This window comes from Vicugna pacos, chromosome 13 (genome assembly GCF_048564905.1).
Source record: "Vicugna pacos chromosome 13, VicPac4, whole genome shotgun sequence".
In the NCBI taxonomy this organism is placed as follows: Eukaryota; Metazoa; Chordata; class Mammalia; order Artiodactyla; family Camelidae; genus Vicugna; species Vicugna pacos.
Window position 1 is genome coordinate 17985089 of NC_132999.1, and position 19506 is coordinate 18004594.

Genomic DNA, 19506 nt, shown 5'->3' on the forward strand with positions numbered 1-19506 from the left:
CATAGGCGTGGGATTATGTTTTACTCTTTCACAAAACTACTTGATTCAATTCAGTTTGACAAATGTGTATTTGTTCCAGAAATTGGACTGGGCACTGGAAGTTCGACAGGGAATATTATCCAAGTTCTGACTTCAATGATTTATAGTTTTTTGGGAAAGATAAAAACCTAACTTAAATATTTGGTGGTAGGTGATTATAATTATAAGATTTCTTAGACCTTTATATATATCAACTCATGTAATTCTCACATAACCCACTATAAACTAGGTATCATTGTAATTATCCCCATTTTACAGATGATAAAGCTGAGGCACAAGGGAGTTAAGGGACTTGCCCAAGGTGACACAGTTAATTAGTGTCAAAGCATGAGATGTTCTGGGCTCTCAGGAAAAGAGTTCTTACCCCAACCTTGGGAATCAGGGAATCTTCTTGTAGGAGGTCGCCTGATCTGAGTCTTGAGGGATGTAGGAGATAACCAGGTTGGAGAATTCATGGTGAGGGGCAGAGGCTGCACAGATCATGGGCTGATAAATGGGATTTGCCTGCTATCCTGGTCCATCTTGGGTCACAGCTTTTAAGGCTCATACAATCATTGATTCCATTACCGTGAAAGACACGAGGCTCAGAGAAGTAGCAATGAAATGGTGGGAAAAGCCCTGGATTTATTATTTGACAGATTTAAAACCCCCATTATACTGAAGCCCAATGAGTAGGTGACTTATTTAAGTTAGTTAGGTTAGTAAATGAAGCAGTTAGGATTTGAACCCAGGCCACTTGGCTCCAGAATCAATGCAATAAACCACCTTTCTTGACTTGGACTCCATTAGGCTTCCTTCAGGGGGCTGAGAATTATCATGACCCCCAACTTATTTAGGTCAAAATAAGCCTGTGGGAATATGTCAGGGAAATGCCACCCATTGTGTGTGTGTGTGTGTGTGTGTGTGTGTGTTTCTGTGTGTGTATGTATCTGAGTGTGCGTTTCTTTCCAACTCCAACAGTTCCTGAGTCTACAAATCAGCCTCAAGCCCCATGAACCTTCTTGAGCACAAGCTATCATCTGCAGCCTTCGCAAAGATGCCACAGTAACCTCTGCTTCTGCAGTAGCTCCCTGTTGTCAGGTGGGAGGATGATCACATATGCCCTGTGCTTTGGAATCAGAAGATCAACTTTCTTTTAGACTGATACTCACCGTGGTCTTCCTGAGAACATCATTATGATTTTATGATCTGGAAAGCAAGTGGTGAGTAACAGCAGCAGTTTGCAAGCTCCTGGAATGCAGAGCTCCATCTTGCTCACCTCAGACCCTTCCTTTCATCTCTGTACTTAAACCAGTGCCTAGCCATGGTGGACGCACGGTGTCTGCAGACAGCTGGGGTGAAAGAATGCTGTCATGGTCTGAATGTCTGCACTTGCCAAAAATTTATATGTTGAAATCCAAAACTCCAAAGATGGTAGTACTAGGAGGTGGCACATTTGGGAGGTGCTTAAGTCATGAAGGTCGAGCCCTTGTGAATGGGGTTAGTGCCCTTATGAAAAGGGGTCCAGAGAGACCTCCAGCCCCTTTCACTAGGTGAGGCCACAAATGAGAAAGCTCCAGCCATGAACCGGGATGTGGGCCCTCACCAGAATGTGATCCTACTGGTTGGTATCTTAATCTTGGACTTCCCAACCTCCGGAACTGTGAGAAATAAATTTCTGCTTTTTTTTGAGCTACACAGTCTGGAATTTTGTTACAGCAGCTTAAAGGGACTAAGACAAAAGCCTCAGCTACAAGCCTGCCTCTCTCTTCTGAAGAAGTGGTTCTCCACTCACATTACACCTTAGAATTTATGTGGGGAAAGTTTAAGAAATCTGATGCCCAGGGCTCCACCCAAGACCAAGTCAAACAGAAATCTGGGAGTGAGGCTGAAATTCCATCAGTATTTTTAAAAACATTTATTCCCCAGGTGATTTTAATTTTGCATCCCAGGTTGAGAACCACTTTTCTGTAGAAACAGACATGCAAATATTTATAAATATTTATAGCTCGAGATATTTTAAAGTCACAGCTGTGGCTATTCTCACCAATTCGTTTTTGTCACTCAATCTGTAAAAGCTCAGAGACAGTGGGGGTGCCATCAGAAATCAGGGATGGTGGCAAAGTGCTTATAAACATCAGCCCTGGAACTAGCAGGCAAGCTGGTTCTGCGTGGGTGTTAATTTCAGTTTATTGCGTGGAGTTCTTCTAGAGCAGACCCCTTCCTCGTTCACAAACCACATCCCCCTGTGGTTAAATATCATGGGCCTTCAACTGATTCTTCTTTGCAGTCTTTTTACACACACACACACACACACACACCACTTTCTCAGGATAAATTTTTTTCTAAAGCTGACTGTAAGATTTCAACAAAGCGTTATTTTGCATACGCTATTTACACAGTTCTTTCCAGAAAGAAAAGCATACCCATATGATCAACAGGTGACTCCAGGGATCATTGAGATGAGTGTCAACATGTACACCTTGCATCTTGATTTAAGATGACTCTTTGGACCTGATTCTTCATGTGCCAAATGAATCCATGGGACCATCTGATTCTATTAAACTAATGTTCTGTGAGTCTGTGATTTATTTTTCTATAGGACCCAGCCAAGATGGAGATTCCCTTTATTCAGTCTAGTAGATTAAACTCCTCAGATTCTTAAGGCGGTTTTGTCTCTGTTTTTGTTTTTTTTAATTCACCATCTCTCTTGCCGCACCATTGGAGCCAGTCGAACACGTGCTAAGAAAATAAACCTTCCAAGCTGGGGGACTTTTTGGACACAGATTATGAAACTTCAGTTGTGCCATTGGCCAGGCAAAGTGGTTGGTTTTCTCTGTGGGGTATGGTAGGAGAGAAGAGGAAAAAAAAAAAAAAAAGATCCGCTTTTAATGCGTCAGAACTAACCACAAAATAATTGGGCCTACAGTCTAATCTAATCATGCTTTTGTTTATTCACCTCATATAAAAGTCTCTGAAGAATGCATCTGAGCACAATATATAATAATAATACTATAACATACATTGTGAGAAACTTCGGAAAACAGTAAAATGTCCACCTGAAATAATGCAGTGTTTATAGACATACAAACCCATTGGTCATGCACGTTTGTGCCATTTCTTTATCTACTGAGTCACAATGCTGATCTGGAAGCAGGAAATATATTTTACAGACAGAGACCGAAGCCAGTCAGAGGCCTAACAAGTGTTATCAGAAGCTTCACATTGGCATAATTTACTACATCAGTTCACATTTTATTATAGGATTCACATTGTTTTATTGTTTTCTTTTGCATCATTGGAACATGGTATTTCTGCTGAACAGCAGGCAGGAGGCTCTCTCTTCCAAGTCAGGAGTTTGGGGACTTCTAGAACTATCTGTGAGTTGCTCGTTAAACGCAATGTAGTGTTTTTTGTTCAGCTGAAGCCACGATAATAGTAGAACCCAGTTAAAACCCAACTCATGTACAGATTTGGATAGAACGGGGCAAAAACCACACCCCGTCATCCCCTACCCCTATCAAATTCTACAAAAGTAAAAGCTCAATATAAACCACTTAGTATCTAATGGGAGAATCCTGTTTCCAAAACCGATTCACGAAGGCATTGAGCAGTATTAGCAACTCAGACAGGGGCAGAGGGCAGACCCACTGGCGTCCTCACTGGCGAGGGGGCCGTATGTCTCTATTAAGCAACATTCAGGTTATACAATACACAATACAAAACGGTACAAGAAAAGTTGCAACTCTTAGGCAGAGTCTTCTACACAAATTTAACACCACCATTGGCAGGCAATGTTAGATATATAAATTAATAACTTACAAAACATTACATTATATACATTAAGTAATAAATACGCGGTTATAAACAGAAACGGAGGTGTTAGCGCAGAAGGCAGTGCAAGAGAAAGATGGCGGCACTAGATTGGAAACTGTGGTAAGTGGAGGTGAGCAGGGAGGCGGGGCGAAAGAACAGGGTAGGGATGGTGCAACCCCAGCAGCACGGGGTGCAGGACCCAAAAGGGCAACTGCCGTATTAAGCTGAATTCTACACAGACTGTTATGTGAACATGACTACCCTTCCTACCCCTTCGTTTGTTCAACTTTATTCTGTAGACAGCGAAAAAGCAAAACTTCAGAGGAGGAAAAAGACTGTTCAAAGCAGGCAAACAGATATGTTCTAAGGGTAACTGAGAAGCTGGAAGGGACAAGAGGGGGAGGAAGTTGAATGTGGCTAGAAGCATAGCCTTTCTATTTGCAAAAGGAGCCACAGTCAAGTGAAAGATATTGCCCAAGAAAGAAGGAAGACCGTTTTCTTTCCCTTTTTATCCCCCCCAGAAAGAATCAAAAAAGTTTATGTCAACTTTGAATGCTTATCTGTGTAGAAGTTGATACTAAACTCTAGGTATTCAACAGGCATTTTTAAAGACGTGAAAATGTTTTTACAAAAAAGGCACACAGGTTGGCAGACAAGGGGACAGGTGAGCAGATTTATAAATAACGTCATTAGTCAGTCAGTTCGGTCACTAGAGGGGAAAGATTCCCGAAACTTAGTGCAGAAAAATCTCTCAGTTTTGTGTCTTCCGCGTTCAAGCCGTTTAGTCGGGATGCGAACCAGGCCTCCAGTACCGCGTGAAGCTGCAGCTCTCCATTAAGCCTGCAAGCGAGGCAAGTCAACCATGGAATTTCCTGAGCCGCTATCTGCCTCGCGGTCTTGCATTCTGGCTCCAAACTCAAGTAACTGGAAAGGCCACATGGCCCTTGTCCCGTGCAGGCCTCAGCCCCCGTGGCGGGCTGGCCCTACCATTCAGCTGGCATGCTCGTCAAGGGTGGAATGTTTATCTCCACACGAAGAGGGAGATTATGTGTCGATCGGAGACTTGTCCTCTGTTGCAATGTCCACATCAGTCTCTCCCAGCGAATCTCGATCTTCTGGATCGATCACACAAAGTGTCTTTGTGCTGCCGAAATAGCTGTGGCCCTCTCCTTCTTTTTCGGGCCCTTCAGAATCCTCCTCTTCGAGGGTCAGTTCAAACTGAAACTTCTCCATCAGACCCTGGCAGTCTCTGTTCTGCTCCTCCAGTGGTGGGGAGGGACTCTGGGGTATCATGCTCTGGTACCAGTTCCTATTGTCTTCTAATGTATCCAGGATGTCCTGGGCATCGGGCTGTACCAGATCCGCCCAGGTCTCCCACAGAGGGTGGACAATGTAGTCGATGAAACCCACCTGGAGGAAAAGAAGGTTACACATCTGTTATTGTGATGGGCCCTGCAAAACCAAACAGGCTGTTCTGGTTTGCATGCAAAGAGCCATGACAACCCAAGAGAGGTCAATAATAACGGATTCTATGACTTGAGCACCTACCACACGGTGCGCCCTGCACTGAGCTCAAAATGTGCATTGTCGCTTTTAATCCCACAGAGTAAGTATTATTGGTCATCATTCACCAAGGAGGAAACTGAGACTCAGTGAGATGAAACAGTTTGTCAGAAATCACAGAGCCAGAAGTAAGTGGTGGTGCTGGGACTCTGTCCCAATTCCGTCTGATTCCAAAGCCTGCGGTTCGTCTTACTAGAACTGATTACTTTTCCTCTGACGTGCGCCAGAGAAGAAGTCTGGATGTAACCCAGGCTGGGAATGACTTTGTCACTACTTGGATTCTGTGAGTCATTCTCTGAAGAAGGAAGCCCCAGGTCTGCTGAGCTCTTACACAACATTCTTTCCCTGACAACTTGAATGAAATATGTCTTGGTTTAAAAATGAAAGGGAGCCGGCTCCCCAGATGACTCTGAAATGTCTCAAGTTCTGTGGAATGCTTTGGTTTGTAGATGATGTAGGTGAAACACTGGAAAATACTCCAGGCCCCTAAACAAACAAACTTCGCCCCTGTGGACATGTCTGCAATTGTTCTAGGTCCATAGGACACAAGTCATTTCCACCAGGAGAAAGAAGGAAAAAGAAAAACAATTCAGCAGTTCCTCTGCTAGTGTTCCTGTGAACAAATACGAAGCTTATGGCTCTGTGATGGTTTGCACAGGGGCTATGCATCCTGCATGAGCTGGTTCTGTGACCTTATGCTGACCTCCCCATTGTCAGACAAACAGGAAACCCTGCGGGTGGGAGCAGGTTGAGAGAAAGAATAGGCACTGGCTGAATGAGGGAATGGAATTCCCCTGTCATGGTCTGGGTTGCTGGAGAGATGCTGGGTCGGGATTCAGGGGTAGATGAGCAAGGGCGACTTATGAGCACCCGTGGGACATGATAGGGCTCTCTTTCCACGCTACTGGAAACTCTAACAACATTCTGGGTTTTGGCCAGTTATTTAATACATCAAAGTTGCTGTACCCATATCAAAGAATCTTAGTCATATGTGACTCTTTTATCTATCTATCTATCTATCTATCTATCTATCTATCTATCTATCCATCCATCTACCCTCTGTTGTTTCCCTGGCCTTAACAAACAGAAGTCACACCAAAGCCAGGGCATCTCTGATCTGCATTGGTTACAAGAACTTGACTGCGGTCGATTCAGGTATTTCTCCTGCTTGCACCCACTCCTCTTTCCTCCCTTTTACTTCTTAATGTGTGTTGAATGGTTTTTAGAGACTATTTTCAAGGTGTTTTCCAGGGACCTGAAGAAAACAAGCTCAAGGCAATGGAGAAAACTGAATCAGCTGAACAGAGTGCAGACACATTCTTTTTTCATTTGTTTTGCTTCTGCTAAATGTTCTGCACTTTTAGAATGGCAGCCTATGGTCCTTTCCCAGGTCCTGGGATGAGGAAGCTCAACAGATCTGAAGAGCACCTAGTCAAGGGCATTATTACCAGATTACTCAGACAACGTTCACCAGAGCCCCAGCTGCGACACCAGAGTGGGTCACAGTTGTCGCGGCCACAGGGAGACCTGTCCGCAGTGACGGGGAGGGAAGAGCTTGCTGTGGAAGGCAGCTGGGTCACTAAGGAGCTGGTGAACTGGATCAAGAGGGCAGCTTCCTCACCTGACACACTGGGGAAACACCTGCTCTATATCTCAAGGCTGTTTGGAGATTCAAACGGGATAACGTATGGGGAAATGTGTGGAAAACCATACAGAACACCATGTAAGTGTCAAATATCACTGTTAATAAAAGGGCAGAATTCTAACTAGCTAATTAATTAATTAATACTCTGTCCTTATTGAGGCACTAGGGGATTTGAATTTAAATTTATGTTATCCTGCATTTTTATGGCAAATTAGACTTTTAAGGAATTTTCACAGATTTTAAACTCATTTGATTGGCTTTCTTTAAAAAGCAATACAAAAATACTTGTAAAGGAACTACACATTGATATTACAACTATATCTAAATTTGGGGGTAGAAGGTAGTGGGGAAAGAACATATACACTAACAACAAATACTCCCAAATGCTTTTGTGGTCAAGGCCTTGGACAGCCCAGAGACCTGGTCTTAATCATGACCACCTGGCTCAGGCCATTTGTTGTCCTCAAAAAAATAACATCTCGGTAGGCCTTGAAGCCTTTGAAGGATACTGATACCTTTTAGTGCCACATACTTTGCAGCTAGAGGCATCTGGGGCATGTCTACATCTCCCTGCCTACAGTGTATTGTGCCCACCCCCGTCCTCAGCACACAGGAAGCTGTAGCTTTGGACACAACCAAAAGATGTCACCATGTTCTCAGAAGTGTAGACACAACCTTGGAAGGGGACACAGGACAGGGCTTTGACTATGAGGTAGAAGAGATGTGTGGGAATGAGGTTCGCTATGTCTAGTGATGGTGGCGGTGTGCATCATGGGGAGATGGCAAAAACAGGGTGCAGGAGACAAAGATTAAGAGTACAGCTCGTGGGTAAAGGCAGAGCTAGGGGAAATCTGGAGGGATGAGATGCATAAGGTGGCAGCCTTCAGTTAAATCTTTTTTTTTTTTTTTTTTGCTAAGGTCATGGATAATTATCTAAACTGGGGATACACAGTCCAAACTTTGATGGGTTTTTGAAGATTGCTTTATCTCCACGCTGTGAAATTGAGTATAATGGAGAAGGCAAAGGAGTCATGAGTGTAATGGAACTAAATGGGTCATTGCTTCCTTAAAATATATATATATGTAAAAGAAAGGAACTAGCTAGAACCCTCCAGTTGGACCATCAGCAGAGCTCACAGAAACTTTGAAAAACTTTGTATCAGATACCTGGGATTTTTCCACAGAAGCTGTGTGCTTATCACACATGGGGCTGATCTCCATTCCCCTCTCTCGCTCTTTGTCTCCCTGCTGGAAAAATTCCTCCATGATGCGATCCGTCCATTGCCGATACAGTTCCAAGGACTTGGTGGGGTTGCTCAGGTCGGCACAGTGTACCATGTTGCGAAGGACCTGAAATCATCAAGTTTTGGAAATCCCATAAAACTGGGTATAACTATTACCAGAACATCTCATCCCTCTTGTACTAGTACACTTGGTACCAAACCCAAAAACAGTTTAGTTGCGTTATAATTATGGTGTTTGCACTAAAAAAGGAGTGTTACAATGGTGCTGGCCGGAGGTGGTTGTTTACCACTTTAAGAGTCCCAAAAGGGGAAAATGTGTCTCCTTAGATTGAGAGTCACTGAATTTAAAAATGGGAAGGGACATCAGAGGTCAGATACTGCCATGATTTCTTTTCCTCGGTTTGAAAAAAATGCAAAGAGTTACTCAAAGTAGATGTGTTCATATTTTCCACTTGTGGAAAAAGGAGACCAGCTGAGGACAATTTGTATAACCAAAACAGATCTCACAAAGTTCAAGTCAATGGGCTTTCTATCCAAACATGAGCTTTTGGGACCAGCAGTCACGTATATCCTATTACAAACAGATTCTGCTGTTTATTTTTAGAATTAAGCGATTCAATAAATAGGGTTCTGTTTTTCTTTGTAAATTATAGGATCAACTTGAATGTCCATCTTCCTTAGCTTGTTCTTAAAACAAGCCCGAAGCTGTGGTGGTAACCTAGGACCTATAACCAAGTAAACTTTTTGTTTTTGCTTTTTAATTGTTGTTTCATTTTGTTTGGTGTGGTTTTGCGTTAAATCAAAGGCTTTCCTCAAATACCTGTATACGGTCAGTATAGTTGTCTAGGAGAAGGACACCAGAACTTGTAACTTTCTTTGTTTCTACCATTGTCTTCAGGTCTGCCAGCAAGCTCATGTGTTTGGACATATCAGTTGCTAACACCTGGGGTAAAGGAAAATGAAAACTCAATAAACTCAGTGTATCAAAGAAAATGGATTTTCTCTTTCCACAAAAGTAAAAGGAAGTGAGGAACATAGGGAGGCCAGAGTCTTACCATGTCAATCACCATCTTCCTGAGCGTCTGACGCTGCTTCTTGCTGAGGTTCTGGAAGATGTCACAGTGTTCTTCTTGTAGGAGTTTGAAACCCACGGCAAGGTGATGGTTTTCCAACACAGATTCATCATTATACATCAAAGCAAGTTCCGAATCTAATAAACAAGGAAAAATGATGACGTAATAAAAAGGGATGTGGTTCAAAACTGCAGCATGACATCAGTGTGAAATCAGGTCTAGTTCTCTCTAAATGATTTCAAGAACCAAGACCCATACGTCATTTTCCCTTAGAGAAACAGTCTCCCTCTACAGAGAGAAATAGTTTTTAAGCCAAAAAAAAAAAATTCTAGTGGATATTAGCTCATAAATGTTCTCTTTACAGTATTTTAAAAATCCTTTTTCTCCTTTTCACTTCAGATAAAGAATCTGACATTTTAAGTAAGGGCATTCCCAAGCCATTATATCCTATTTTTATCTCAATTTGTAACTTCCTTTATGTCTTCACACATTTTGTGCTTTGGACAAGAACCGATTAAAAAATGCCACTAAACTTTATCCAATGTATTAAGATTTTCACTTTACTTCACTTTCTTATATGCTTCCTGGTTCCATCAATTGTAAGATAATAATGTGAATGTAAAATTTCACTTCATCCAAATAATGTAGCTTTTCAGAGTTTTCTATCAATATGGCAACAAACAACAATTTTTTACAACAAGATTGATGTCCAATTTTCTGCCGTGTGGACCTACACACCAGAAACTGTATTAGCTAAATACCTAAGCTACATCTTCCAGCCTGCCTTACACTCAGAAGAATCACAGGCCTCTTTTGTTAGGCAAAGCCAGGGCCTGCAGCTGAAAATATGGTCATTAAACTCATGAAGCTGTATTTTCTCTTAATCAAGGATAACAGCCAAGAGAGGATAACAGTACCAATTGTAGGTGCTGTCACTCATATACCATTGCTTTAACTGTGTGCTTTGAGTTCCAGCTTGAGAAAAGGCGGTGGGATACAGGAAGTCATTTCAGCACCCTTGCCCTGTTCGCCCCGTGATCGAGGGCATAGATCTGCGAACTGGCTTTATACGTTGTAGGGCTGTCGGGGGCTTGAGCAGAAAGACCATTTTCCTGTGTGGAGCTCCCTGGCCTATATACAGAATGACTCGTGGCACCACCCTATGCCAGCTGATATAACCCACACAGACAAGTGGCTGCCCAAAGTTTACGTCCTTTCAATAGAAGAGCAAGTGAAAGAAAAAACCAATGTACCTCCCCCCTAGTCATTCAGATAGTCCACTGATAAAGCATGACAAGGACTCTTTACAGCAAGTAGCTCAAACATTTCTTAAAACTGGCAACACTTGATGTGAATCATGACCACAACACGATAACCCAATTCTCAGAAGAAAAAAGTGCTTAGATTTTCAGCATTTAGAAATGATGCATTAACTGAGAGAAGTCATGGATTTTCCTTAGCATACTGAATGTTTTGAGCATGACAAAAGCTTTGAATATGGCCTGGGAGTCTTAAAGCTGGCCCAGCTCCAAAGGTCACTGACATCAGACCAGTCCATGCTACAGCCTAACCCGTTACCAAACCGATGCATTTGGAATGGAGTGTGTGACCCGAGCCTTCATCCAGAACTGTGGAAACCTACTCCAGTGCTTTCTGTGGTGTCACTTCTGTTTGGAGGTTCCCATGCTCAGACTCAACATCTGGACCTGCTTCCTCAGGAGAGAGGGGCACTCGTGGGTCCCCATGCTCTGTGGGAGAGCCGGCAGCTTCCTGACAATCGTGACGGCGTTATTCCCCAGGCTTCCCTTGTCCTTACTGGATAATTCCACATCTGTGACTCTTTCCTCACTTGTTGTAGTTTCCAAACATTGAGAACTTTTTATGGCTCCCCTCTGACCGCTTTCCAAGTTCTCCACGCAGCACAAAGTGATGTGGCTAGACTGGATACAGTATCCAGGAAAGGTCTGACCAGTCCGAGTGGAATGGAAGGATTACCTCATTATTACCCTCATTATTATCCCTAATGAAAACATCAGGAGGGAAAAAATCAGGCAGTGAATCTCAGTGACTCAGTGACTCAGTGACAGTGATCTCGAATGACTGTTCTAGTGGTGAACTCACTTGTGTTGATGAGAAACTGATTGGAGACTCCGGGATGGTCGACGTCATGGATAGCAGCTGCGAAGATGGCGGCCAGGATTTCCAAATCTGTGAAGACGGCCTGCAGAGCAAGACGAGTGCATGAGCCCCACGCCCCGTTCGCCATTCCTGCTCATTCAGGTTCGTATTAAAGTACCCATTTCATACTCGTTGGGGGAAGAATGGTTTGTTGATTTATCTTATGTCTCAATATACTAATTCAATTAAATGTAGATTCTGTCCATCATCATAAGGTCCCTTACGTGAGAGGAGTAATGAGAGGCTGTGGCCACCCCGAGCCTGCGGGCTGAGGCTGGGGGAAGGCTTTGGCACAGTGCTCACGGCAGGTGGCCAGGTGGTGGCTGCTGTCTGTGCCTGGGATAAGTGGCATGGCAGAATGGTGCTTCTGTGACACAAGCACACGCAAGTCAAAGAAGCAGCTCAGACTGGCTCTGCTCTGAGATAGCAGAACCTTCATGTGTTTTCAGGCCGAGTGACTTAGAGAACAGAGGCCAAGTTTCAGGTTTGTAAGACTGGCAATAAATTATTTTTCAAAGCTAAGTTTGTAGCGTGGTCAGACACTTCCAGGTATTTGTTCATTCATGCATTCAATCAATACCTATCCACTCAGGGTTTACGATGGACAAGATTCGAGAACACTTCTAAGAAGTGAGACCTTAACGCCCACTGCTCAACTCCTTCATGCCTTGTTGTGAAGCCTCCTCTGCTCTGACAGATACACAGTGATTTAAACCTAGTATTTATTTAGGCATCTGATAACTTCTTGCTAAAATGTCTTTCTCTGGCTGAAATGTCTTTCATCGTCCTCTTTGATTACTTAAATCTTCTGATCCTTCAAATCAACCTAGTTACGCAAGGACACACTGAACTCTCCCTTCTCTAAATGTCTGTGGCACTCAAGCACAGCATCTAGCCACACGGTAGGTAGCAGCCGAGGACAGCTGATAAACAGTGTTGGCCCACACTGCGATACTTAGGCAGAACATAAAAATAATACTGTCTCTTTCCTTCAGGGGGATAAAACAGCCTTAGCTTCTTCGATTTCATGTCTCAGAAGGTATGGAACCCAAGCAACAGAGTTGGGGTCAGTTTAATCTTTCTTCACCTTCCAATCTGAACCTGCAAAGGTAGGTTTAGATAGGGCGTGGCCAGTCCCTTCCTGCAGTGAGCCTGCACATTTTGGAAATGCCTGACCTCCACTCCATCTGCCCAGGAAGAGCATGGCCTGCTGGGCACGCTGGCCTGCTTATACTGACATATACAAATGCATTAATTTGTGAGGGAAGTGGTCACAGCCACCTTCTAGCTGTGTGTCTAATAAGATGGAATGCTGTCTCTCTTTGCTTCAACATTATTAATTCCTCAGTTTTAGATTTTTCAGTTACTTTTCCTTCAACCCATAGAATCAGTTTTATGAATTCTTAGGAGAATAAGCCTATGGATGCTTATTCCTAATAAAACTGTATAGAACATTCTATATTACATTTCTGTGCTATCCCTCACGGTGCCTGGGATGGCACAGGCAGTTCAGATTAGCACCTATTAATAGTAGATATCAAATGAAAGATAATGCACCCTGTTAACTGCTTGATAATTAAGCAAATTTTCAATTGTAAGAAAGGTAAAGGGAAGGTTACTCTGCCATTAGAAAGCAAAGTAAGTAGAATTGTCATTCATTTTTATTAGGAACCTAATTGATACATGCTATACGTAATAAAGAACCAGTTCAAGTACGTGCATGCACTCACCTAATTACATTATTTCTGTAAATATGTCGCATGTATGGCACTTATCAAAGAGGATGAGCGGGTATGCAAAATGGATCGTAACTACTCACATCTAACGCTGGCGTGGAAAGGAGAACGTGGGTTGACTGGGCGACGTCAGCAGCATGCAGGCTGTTATGATACGCCACGTCAGGATGGTAATGGTCCTCCAGAGTCATCATGTAGGTGACGAATGTGTCGGATGAGATTTTAAATGTCTTTAGGAGGTCTCTTTCCTATGCAGCAGAATGGAGTAGAAAATAAATCAGGGGATGTCCAAAAATGAAGAAAAGCCAAGTAAACTGGGATGGAAAAAAAAACCAAACCATAAAGAGCATTCAGCTGGAGAATCGACACATGCTCCTGCTCACTCACCTGGAATATGGCGTACATGATGCACGTGAGGGGCCTGTTGTGTGAGTAGCCAGCCACGTTGAAGATGTTAAGGCCCCATTTGTTCAGGTCTTCCAGCTCCTGTCGTCAAAATCAGAGACATTTAGAAATAAGGAGAGGTTATTTGCATACCTCATTATTTTTATTTATTCTTGGCACAGTGGCTGGCCACGTCTTCAGAGCATCTGTTCAGAGTGTTCTGGTTGCGTGAACATTTGAAAATGGAATGGTCTGGGAAGCTGGGTATCTTCTCCATGCCAGTTACAAGTTTCTGTATCTTTTTTTTCAGAAAAGGGAGCATGTGTCTCTACTGATAAATTTGGTTGCCGATCTACAATCTTTTTGCCATACGTCAGTCAGTCCTCAAACAATGCTGCTTCCAGAAGGAGGTGTGGGAGATTAGAGAGCACTCCAGATCTATTTCCCTGTTTCTTTCCTTCTCTGTTCACTGGCCCATCACTAACGGCTAGAACCTCACAGAAACTCCTCTGCCCTTTGGATGTTATCACTAAGAGCCACATCAAGGAGACTTAGCTGCTCAGAAGGTGCATAAGTCAACCCTCATTTACTGCAGAAGATCACGAAGATGCCAGTCACATATGATATCCTAGAGCTTCTGCGCACAGATAGGCCTGGAAAAAATAGCATTCTATCCTGTGTTGTGGGATTATTCCAAGATTATCTGATTAAAGGAGCAATTTATTCCATTATTAATTATTGCCCAGGGTAAGGGATCCAGGCTCTCCTCAGAGGCTCGGCCGAATGTGAGATCAACCTCACTCTGGTGACATCTTCCAGAAGCCCTCGCTGCATGTTCATTTGCTCTCATTCCATTTCTCACAAGGCTGAGAGGACCTCAGCGGTCACCCTGTACAACCTCCCAGAGCAGGTATGAAGGGGCCTTTCTGGCCCTTCCTCTACTATTAGGGTTCGGGCTCAAGAGTCAGTGCTGTCAGTTTCTCTCACTTCTCCGCCAGCTCTGCTGATCAGAGCAGGTTTTCTCCTTGGTCCTTGGTGTACAGTCCCTGAAATGTCCTCTGGGATAATTCAGTCCTGCCTCCTGGCCTCTCCTTGGATTCTCCCAATGTGTGCTCAACAGGATTCTGCATTCATGAGTTAGTGAACTCAACTCAGAATTAAAAAAAAAACAGTCCTTTGGTATAGAAGAACAGTCTTTAACTAGGTGTCCAGCAATGGACAAAGAGGCTACGTCAGCCTCCTCATCATACAATGTAATAGTCAAGCAAAAGTGATCACTCCTATTTTCTGGTAGGAAATAAAAACGGACATCTGCCTTCTGCAAGGCAGAGCTCCACGCACACCCCACCAGCGCGTACGCACCTTGGCCAGGTGATCTTCATTTTCCGTGTTGACTCCGAAGCGGGAGATGCTTGTGTTATTTAAGCTCGAACTATGCATCAGTTTTTTCACTCCACTTATCTGTGTCATGAGCTGTTGCTTTTTCTTTTTCTCCCGGTCTTTCTGGGTGGGAGATGGAATCTCCACGTCATTCTGCTTGTCTGCAACAACAAAAATACAGGTTTTTCAGCCCATGTGTGCCAATGAGAACCCACCGCAATATTCAAAACAACTCCCAACAGTCAGTAATGGATGATGCATCTTATGAAGGGCTGCCATGGCATTATCTCACTTGATCTCCAGCATCATCCCGTGATACGTGACTTTATCCAGAGGAGCTAAATAACCTGGCCAAGCAGTGACAGAGGTAGAACTCAATCCCAGGTCTTCTGTTTGCAGGGTGATTTCAGAGAATCATGCTTATACATTTTCAGGGTGAGGCATCAAGATTTATATGTAGATTTCTTACGAAAGCAAATAACTTGTATGTTTACATAACAGAAAAGGTTCATGTAGCCAAGCCCAGGTTAATATAAACAGGCTTTATGTTCTGCTCATTTTATTATATTTGTATTTATTTATTTTAATGCAAATTTGAAAGACTCCTATAATTTTAGCTGGGTTCAGTTTAGATGAGTGGTATATATGTTAGAGAAATAACTGGTGTATAACTTTCAAATGATTACTTTAAAGCCTTGGTTATTACCCTTTGAGGTTTAGAGGAAGACTAATTTCAGTTTTATGTCATGCTTTGTGTCTATGAATTTTTCTAATAAATAATAATAACAATGCCTCTCGTTTGGAACAGGCATGACATTTATTGAAATGTTTATGCTTATTAAATATTTATACTCATCTCATTTAATCTTTTAAAAAATTCTGCTACAACAAGGTAATAGGAGAGCTAGGATTAGTGAGGAAAACACGTCCACCTGCTCGTAGAAGCTCCTTCTTCCATATCATGCTATTAAAAATAGCAGCAATCAAATATTCTATTTCACTTCCCAGGGGGATGGATGGCTCCTGAGTACTTCCGGAAAGTGCCCTGACTCTTCCCAGCCACAGGGATGCCTGTGAGTGCACTGAGCTGGTGATTTATTAACTTGCTTAACAGTTACTTCACTGAACTAAGTAACACCCTGTGTCTGAAAGAGTTAACGCAGCTTTCCAAAGTTCCAGGTTTACATCTTTACTTGTTTCAGTGAAAATTCATCCAAAGACAACTTCTCCATTTGAAAATGACATGTTTCCAGATGGCCTGCTGAGATCTAGATGATTTGCTTTCAATTCTCACAGATGATAGTCACATGTTCTCCCTAGAGACCTCCACCCGCTCCCTGCAGGGCCCTGTGGACGACTCAGCAGAGCAAAGCCAGCACAGGGAGGCAGAAGCAGCCGTCATGGGCCCGCGACACCTGGCTGCAGGGCTGGAGCACGGGTTTTCCCTCTCTCCCTCGCACCTCAGTGCTGTTTCTAGGTGCCCCCAAGCTCCTAGACTCATCAACCTATGACTCTGGCTGAGGGAGGAGTTTTAGTGGTCATCCCAATTAGTTTAGGGCTTTCCAACCAGGTTCAGCATCAGAAGCACCCAGGGAACTTTTAAAAAATACAGATTTATGAGCCCCACCCAGTCCCGCTGAATCAGTATTTTTAAAAAAGCTTCCCAAGTGACTCTGACGATCAGAGCCAGGTTTGGGAACCAATAATAATCCCACACTCTCACTTTTCAGATGAAGTCAGCAACTTGCCCAAGCTCAAAGGGCAATTTAGTCAACAGATATTTATCTTGCAATTACTTTTGTTCCAGACACAGTGATTTAATAGCATAGAACCTAGGTCTTAAGGTTTCTGTTAAAAAATCTCTTTCTGGTCTCACAATCTCTGGCATAAAAACTACATAGCACATTATTTTTGAAATTACTTTTCTCCCTGTTACTTCACTCCTAATAATTACTACTTTTGCTAAAATAAAAGGCCACAGCAGCCCCTGCCTTTCCTGACCATCATTCTTCACCATTCTTCATGCCTGGTTAAAGAGGCTGTTAGATTCTCCAGTGCCAATGCAGATATAAAAATCTCTAGTGGGACTAGCAGCCTTTCTTCCCTGTGTTTAATTAAAGATTCTGTACAATAATGAGTAATTGAGCTGAACCGCTACTGTGTCTGGAACGTTACAACAAAGAAGAAAGCCATTATTCACAGAGTGCACCATTTGGACATTAATGGGTGTTCCCCTATGCAGGCACTGGAACAACTGATGGGTTTCCCTATTCTGAATTTCCACTGTTAAATGCTTAGCCAGCGCCGCGTGGAAATAACCTGAAACACACACTCAAAGAATCATAATAAACACTTCGTGAATTTACACTTACAGAATGGTCAGACTACAATGGGGAAACAATGGCACAGCACAAAATAAATAAATCAATAAATAAACAGATGCAAAAAGTAGTCATGTCCAAACTGTGTTAATGGTATAATTTGAGGTGCTTTTCTCGCTCAATCTAAGCATTTAATCATGCGAAATTCCTAAGTTCTTTTCCTTGTATCTTGAAAATTCTATGTTCTAGCTTTTGAGATGGTAAGTAAGGGAGTCAAAAGGATGATTTTTCTCTGTTTGTAAAAAATTAACTACATTGTAATATCACATCTAAGTATCTTGCTTATGGTCTATGCTTCTTCCCCCTAGGTCCTCTACGTCCTCCTGTCCCAGCGTCCTGGAGAACGTTACCCTATGACAGCATCACAAAGTGCCTGCCAGCACTGATGGTGTCTTGCCTGCTTTTCAGCTTGTCCATCTGGACACCATCCTTTTAGATAGAAACAATACAAGTTTCACAGATCCCTGCAGTAAGGGATTCCCCTCCTCTCTGGGTGACGCATTGTAACCTTCAGTGACTCTTATTAAGCTACTGCTCTTCCAGTCTAACTTGAATCACTAAGGTCTTCTCATTTTGTGCTCTCAGAGACGGCTGCTGTGCCCCAGCAAGAGACCGTTATGTTACTGGGAACTGTTAATAAACATATTTTATTTTTAAGTCCAACAAGCCTGTTTCCTAAAGACTTTTCTCCAAAATAATCCATCTATTACTTAAATGCCATTAAATGAGATTTTCTTCTATATATTCTGACAGCCTAACAACCTTCTTTCCTAGTTAAGGAAGTGATGGGTATTTCAATCTAGGAGTCAAGAGGGTGAAGACTTAGTTCCAGCTCGGGAACATATTAGCCAAGTACTGTTGGTCAAGTTACTTTGCCCTTCTGGGCCTCGGTTTTCTTTCCTGGAAAATGAGGGAATTGGGTGAGGCTATTAAGGTCTCTTTCAGATCTGACATTTTGTGCAAAAGGCTTCATGGTCTCCAGGAATATGCACTATGCCCACAAGACAGGACGAAGCGTTCCGTGTTCTGTTATTTGCAGTTTGGAAACAAGCTTTGTTTGTTTATTTGTTTGCTTTTAAGTAAGCCTGTGGGCCATTCCAAAGAATCCGGGTTGCCAGGTGGGTCTCAGCAGGACTGCTAAACTCCATCCATATCAGAGTCATAGGAAGTTAGAGCTGGAGGGCACAGGGTGATTTTACAGTTGAGGGAGCTGATGAATCTTGTGTTCATAAAATGGATTTTTTTTCCCTCCTTCGATTTTCTCCAGAATGTTTAAAATTGTAATCTGTTTCCCTGGTCTGTTTGATCCGGTCTACCCTGCACGTGAGCACACGTGTGCATGCAAACATACACATACACACGCACTCACACTCACACACACCACCCTCCTGATGCTCAGTGTGTAAGGACTGAGATTTAACAACCTTCCTCAAACAACTTGTTCTTGATGCTTTAATTTTTTTTTGAATGATGAGAAGCCAAATGATTGGTTTTCCTCAAGAGAGGAAAATGCCTAAATGCAGATGGACTATTCAAGAGTTGACATTCACTATGCTTGGGATGCAAAGTGTAGAGACTAAGAACTCATCTTTATTATCTCACCAGCTTTCTCATTTGATAGGCTTTCATGATTAAAAAAAAGAGTAATTGGTCCCCTAAAATATTCTCATTGTTCTTGGCGAGCAGATCATGAAAGAGGCTACAGCGACAAGAAACGCTTAGGTGCAACCTTGGATGATGAAGGGCTCGGGGACCTCACGCAGCTGTACTCTGGTGGTCAGAATCTCTTTGGAGAAGACAGAAAAGCCCTGGTATTCGAAAATGCAATGTTTACGAAGACAAGTCAAAAAGGAGTTCTTGCATTTACTGATTTTCTTCCTCTCTCCCACCATCATTAACCTGAGAAAATGTCCCGAAAGCAGTCCCCATCTTATGAAAAATAATTGGGTGTTGCACAGAGCAGAGTATGTCTAAAATAAACAGGAGAAGATGCCTGTCTTCACAGAAATACAGGGGGAATAATGGAGAAGAAAAAGCACCAGTTATAATTCTTTCTATTCAATTAGATTCTGGCTACCTCTTAGAGCT

General features: G+C 42.8%; 1 protein-coding gene across 5 annotated transcripts in view; it reads right to left on the reverse strand.

The window, feature by feature from the left end:
- Positions 1 to 2952: 2952 nt before the first annotated feature.
- The window catches only part of PDE4B (phosphodiesterase 4B), a 461796-nt gene continuing 445242 nt past the window's right edge, over positions 2953 to 19506 (reverse strand). For all 5 annotated transcript variants that reach the window (XM_072974267.1, XM_072974268.1, XM_072974269.1 and 2 more), the window contains 8 exons: positions 15020 to 15198; positions 13661 to 13759; positions 13357 to 13521; positions 11481 to 11580; positions 9342 to 9496; positions 9107 to 9229; positions 8210 to 8392; positions 2953 to 5244 (listed from right to left, as the gene is read on the reverse strand). In XM_072974267.1, the coding sequence (XP_072830368.1) occupies positions 4879 to 5244; positions 8210 to 8392; positions 9107 to 9229; positions 9342 to 9496; positions 11481 to 11580; positions 13357 to 13521; positions 13661 to 13759; positions 15020 to 15198 (1370 nt within the window). In that variant the 3' untranslated portion in view covers positions 2953 to 4878. The remainder of the gene's footprint in view (positions 5245 to 8209; positions 8393 to 9106; positions 9230 to 9341; positions 9497 to 11480; positions 11581 to 13356; positions 13522 to 13660; positions 13760 to 15019; positions 15199 to 19506) is intronic.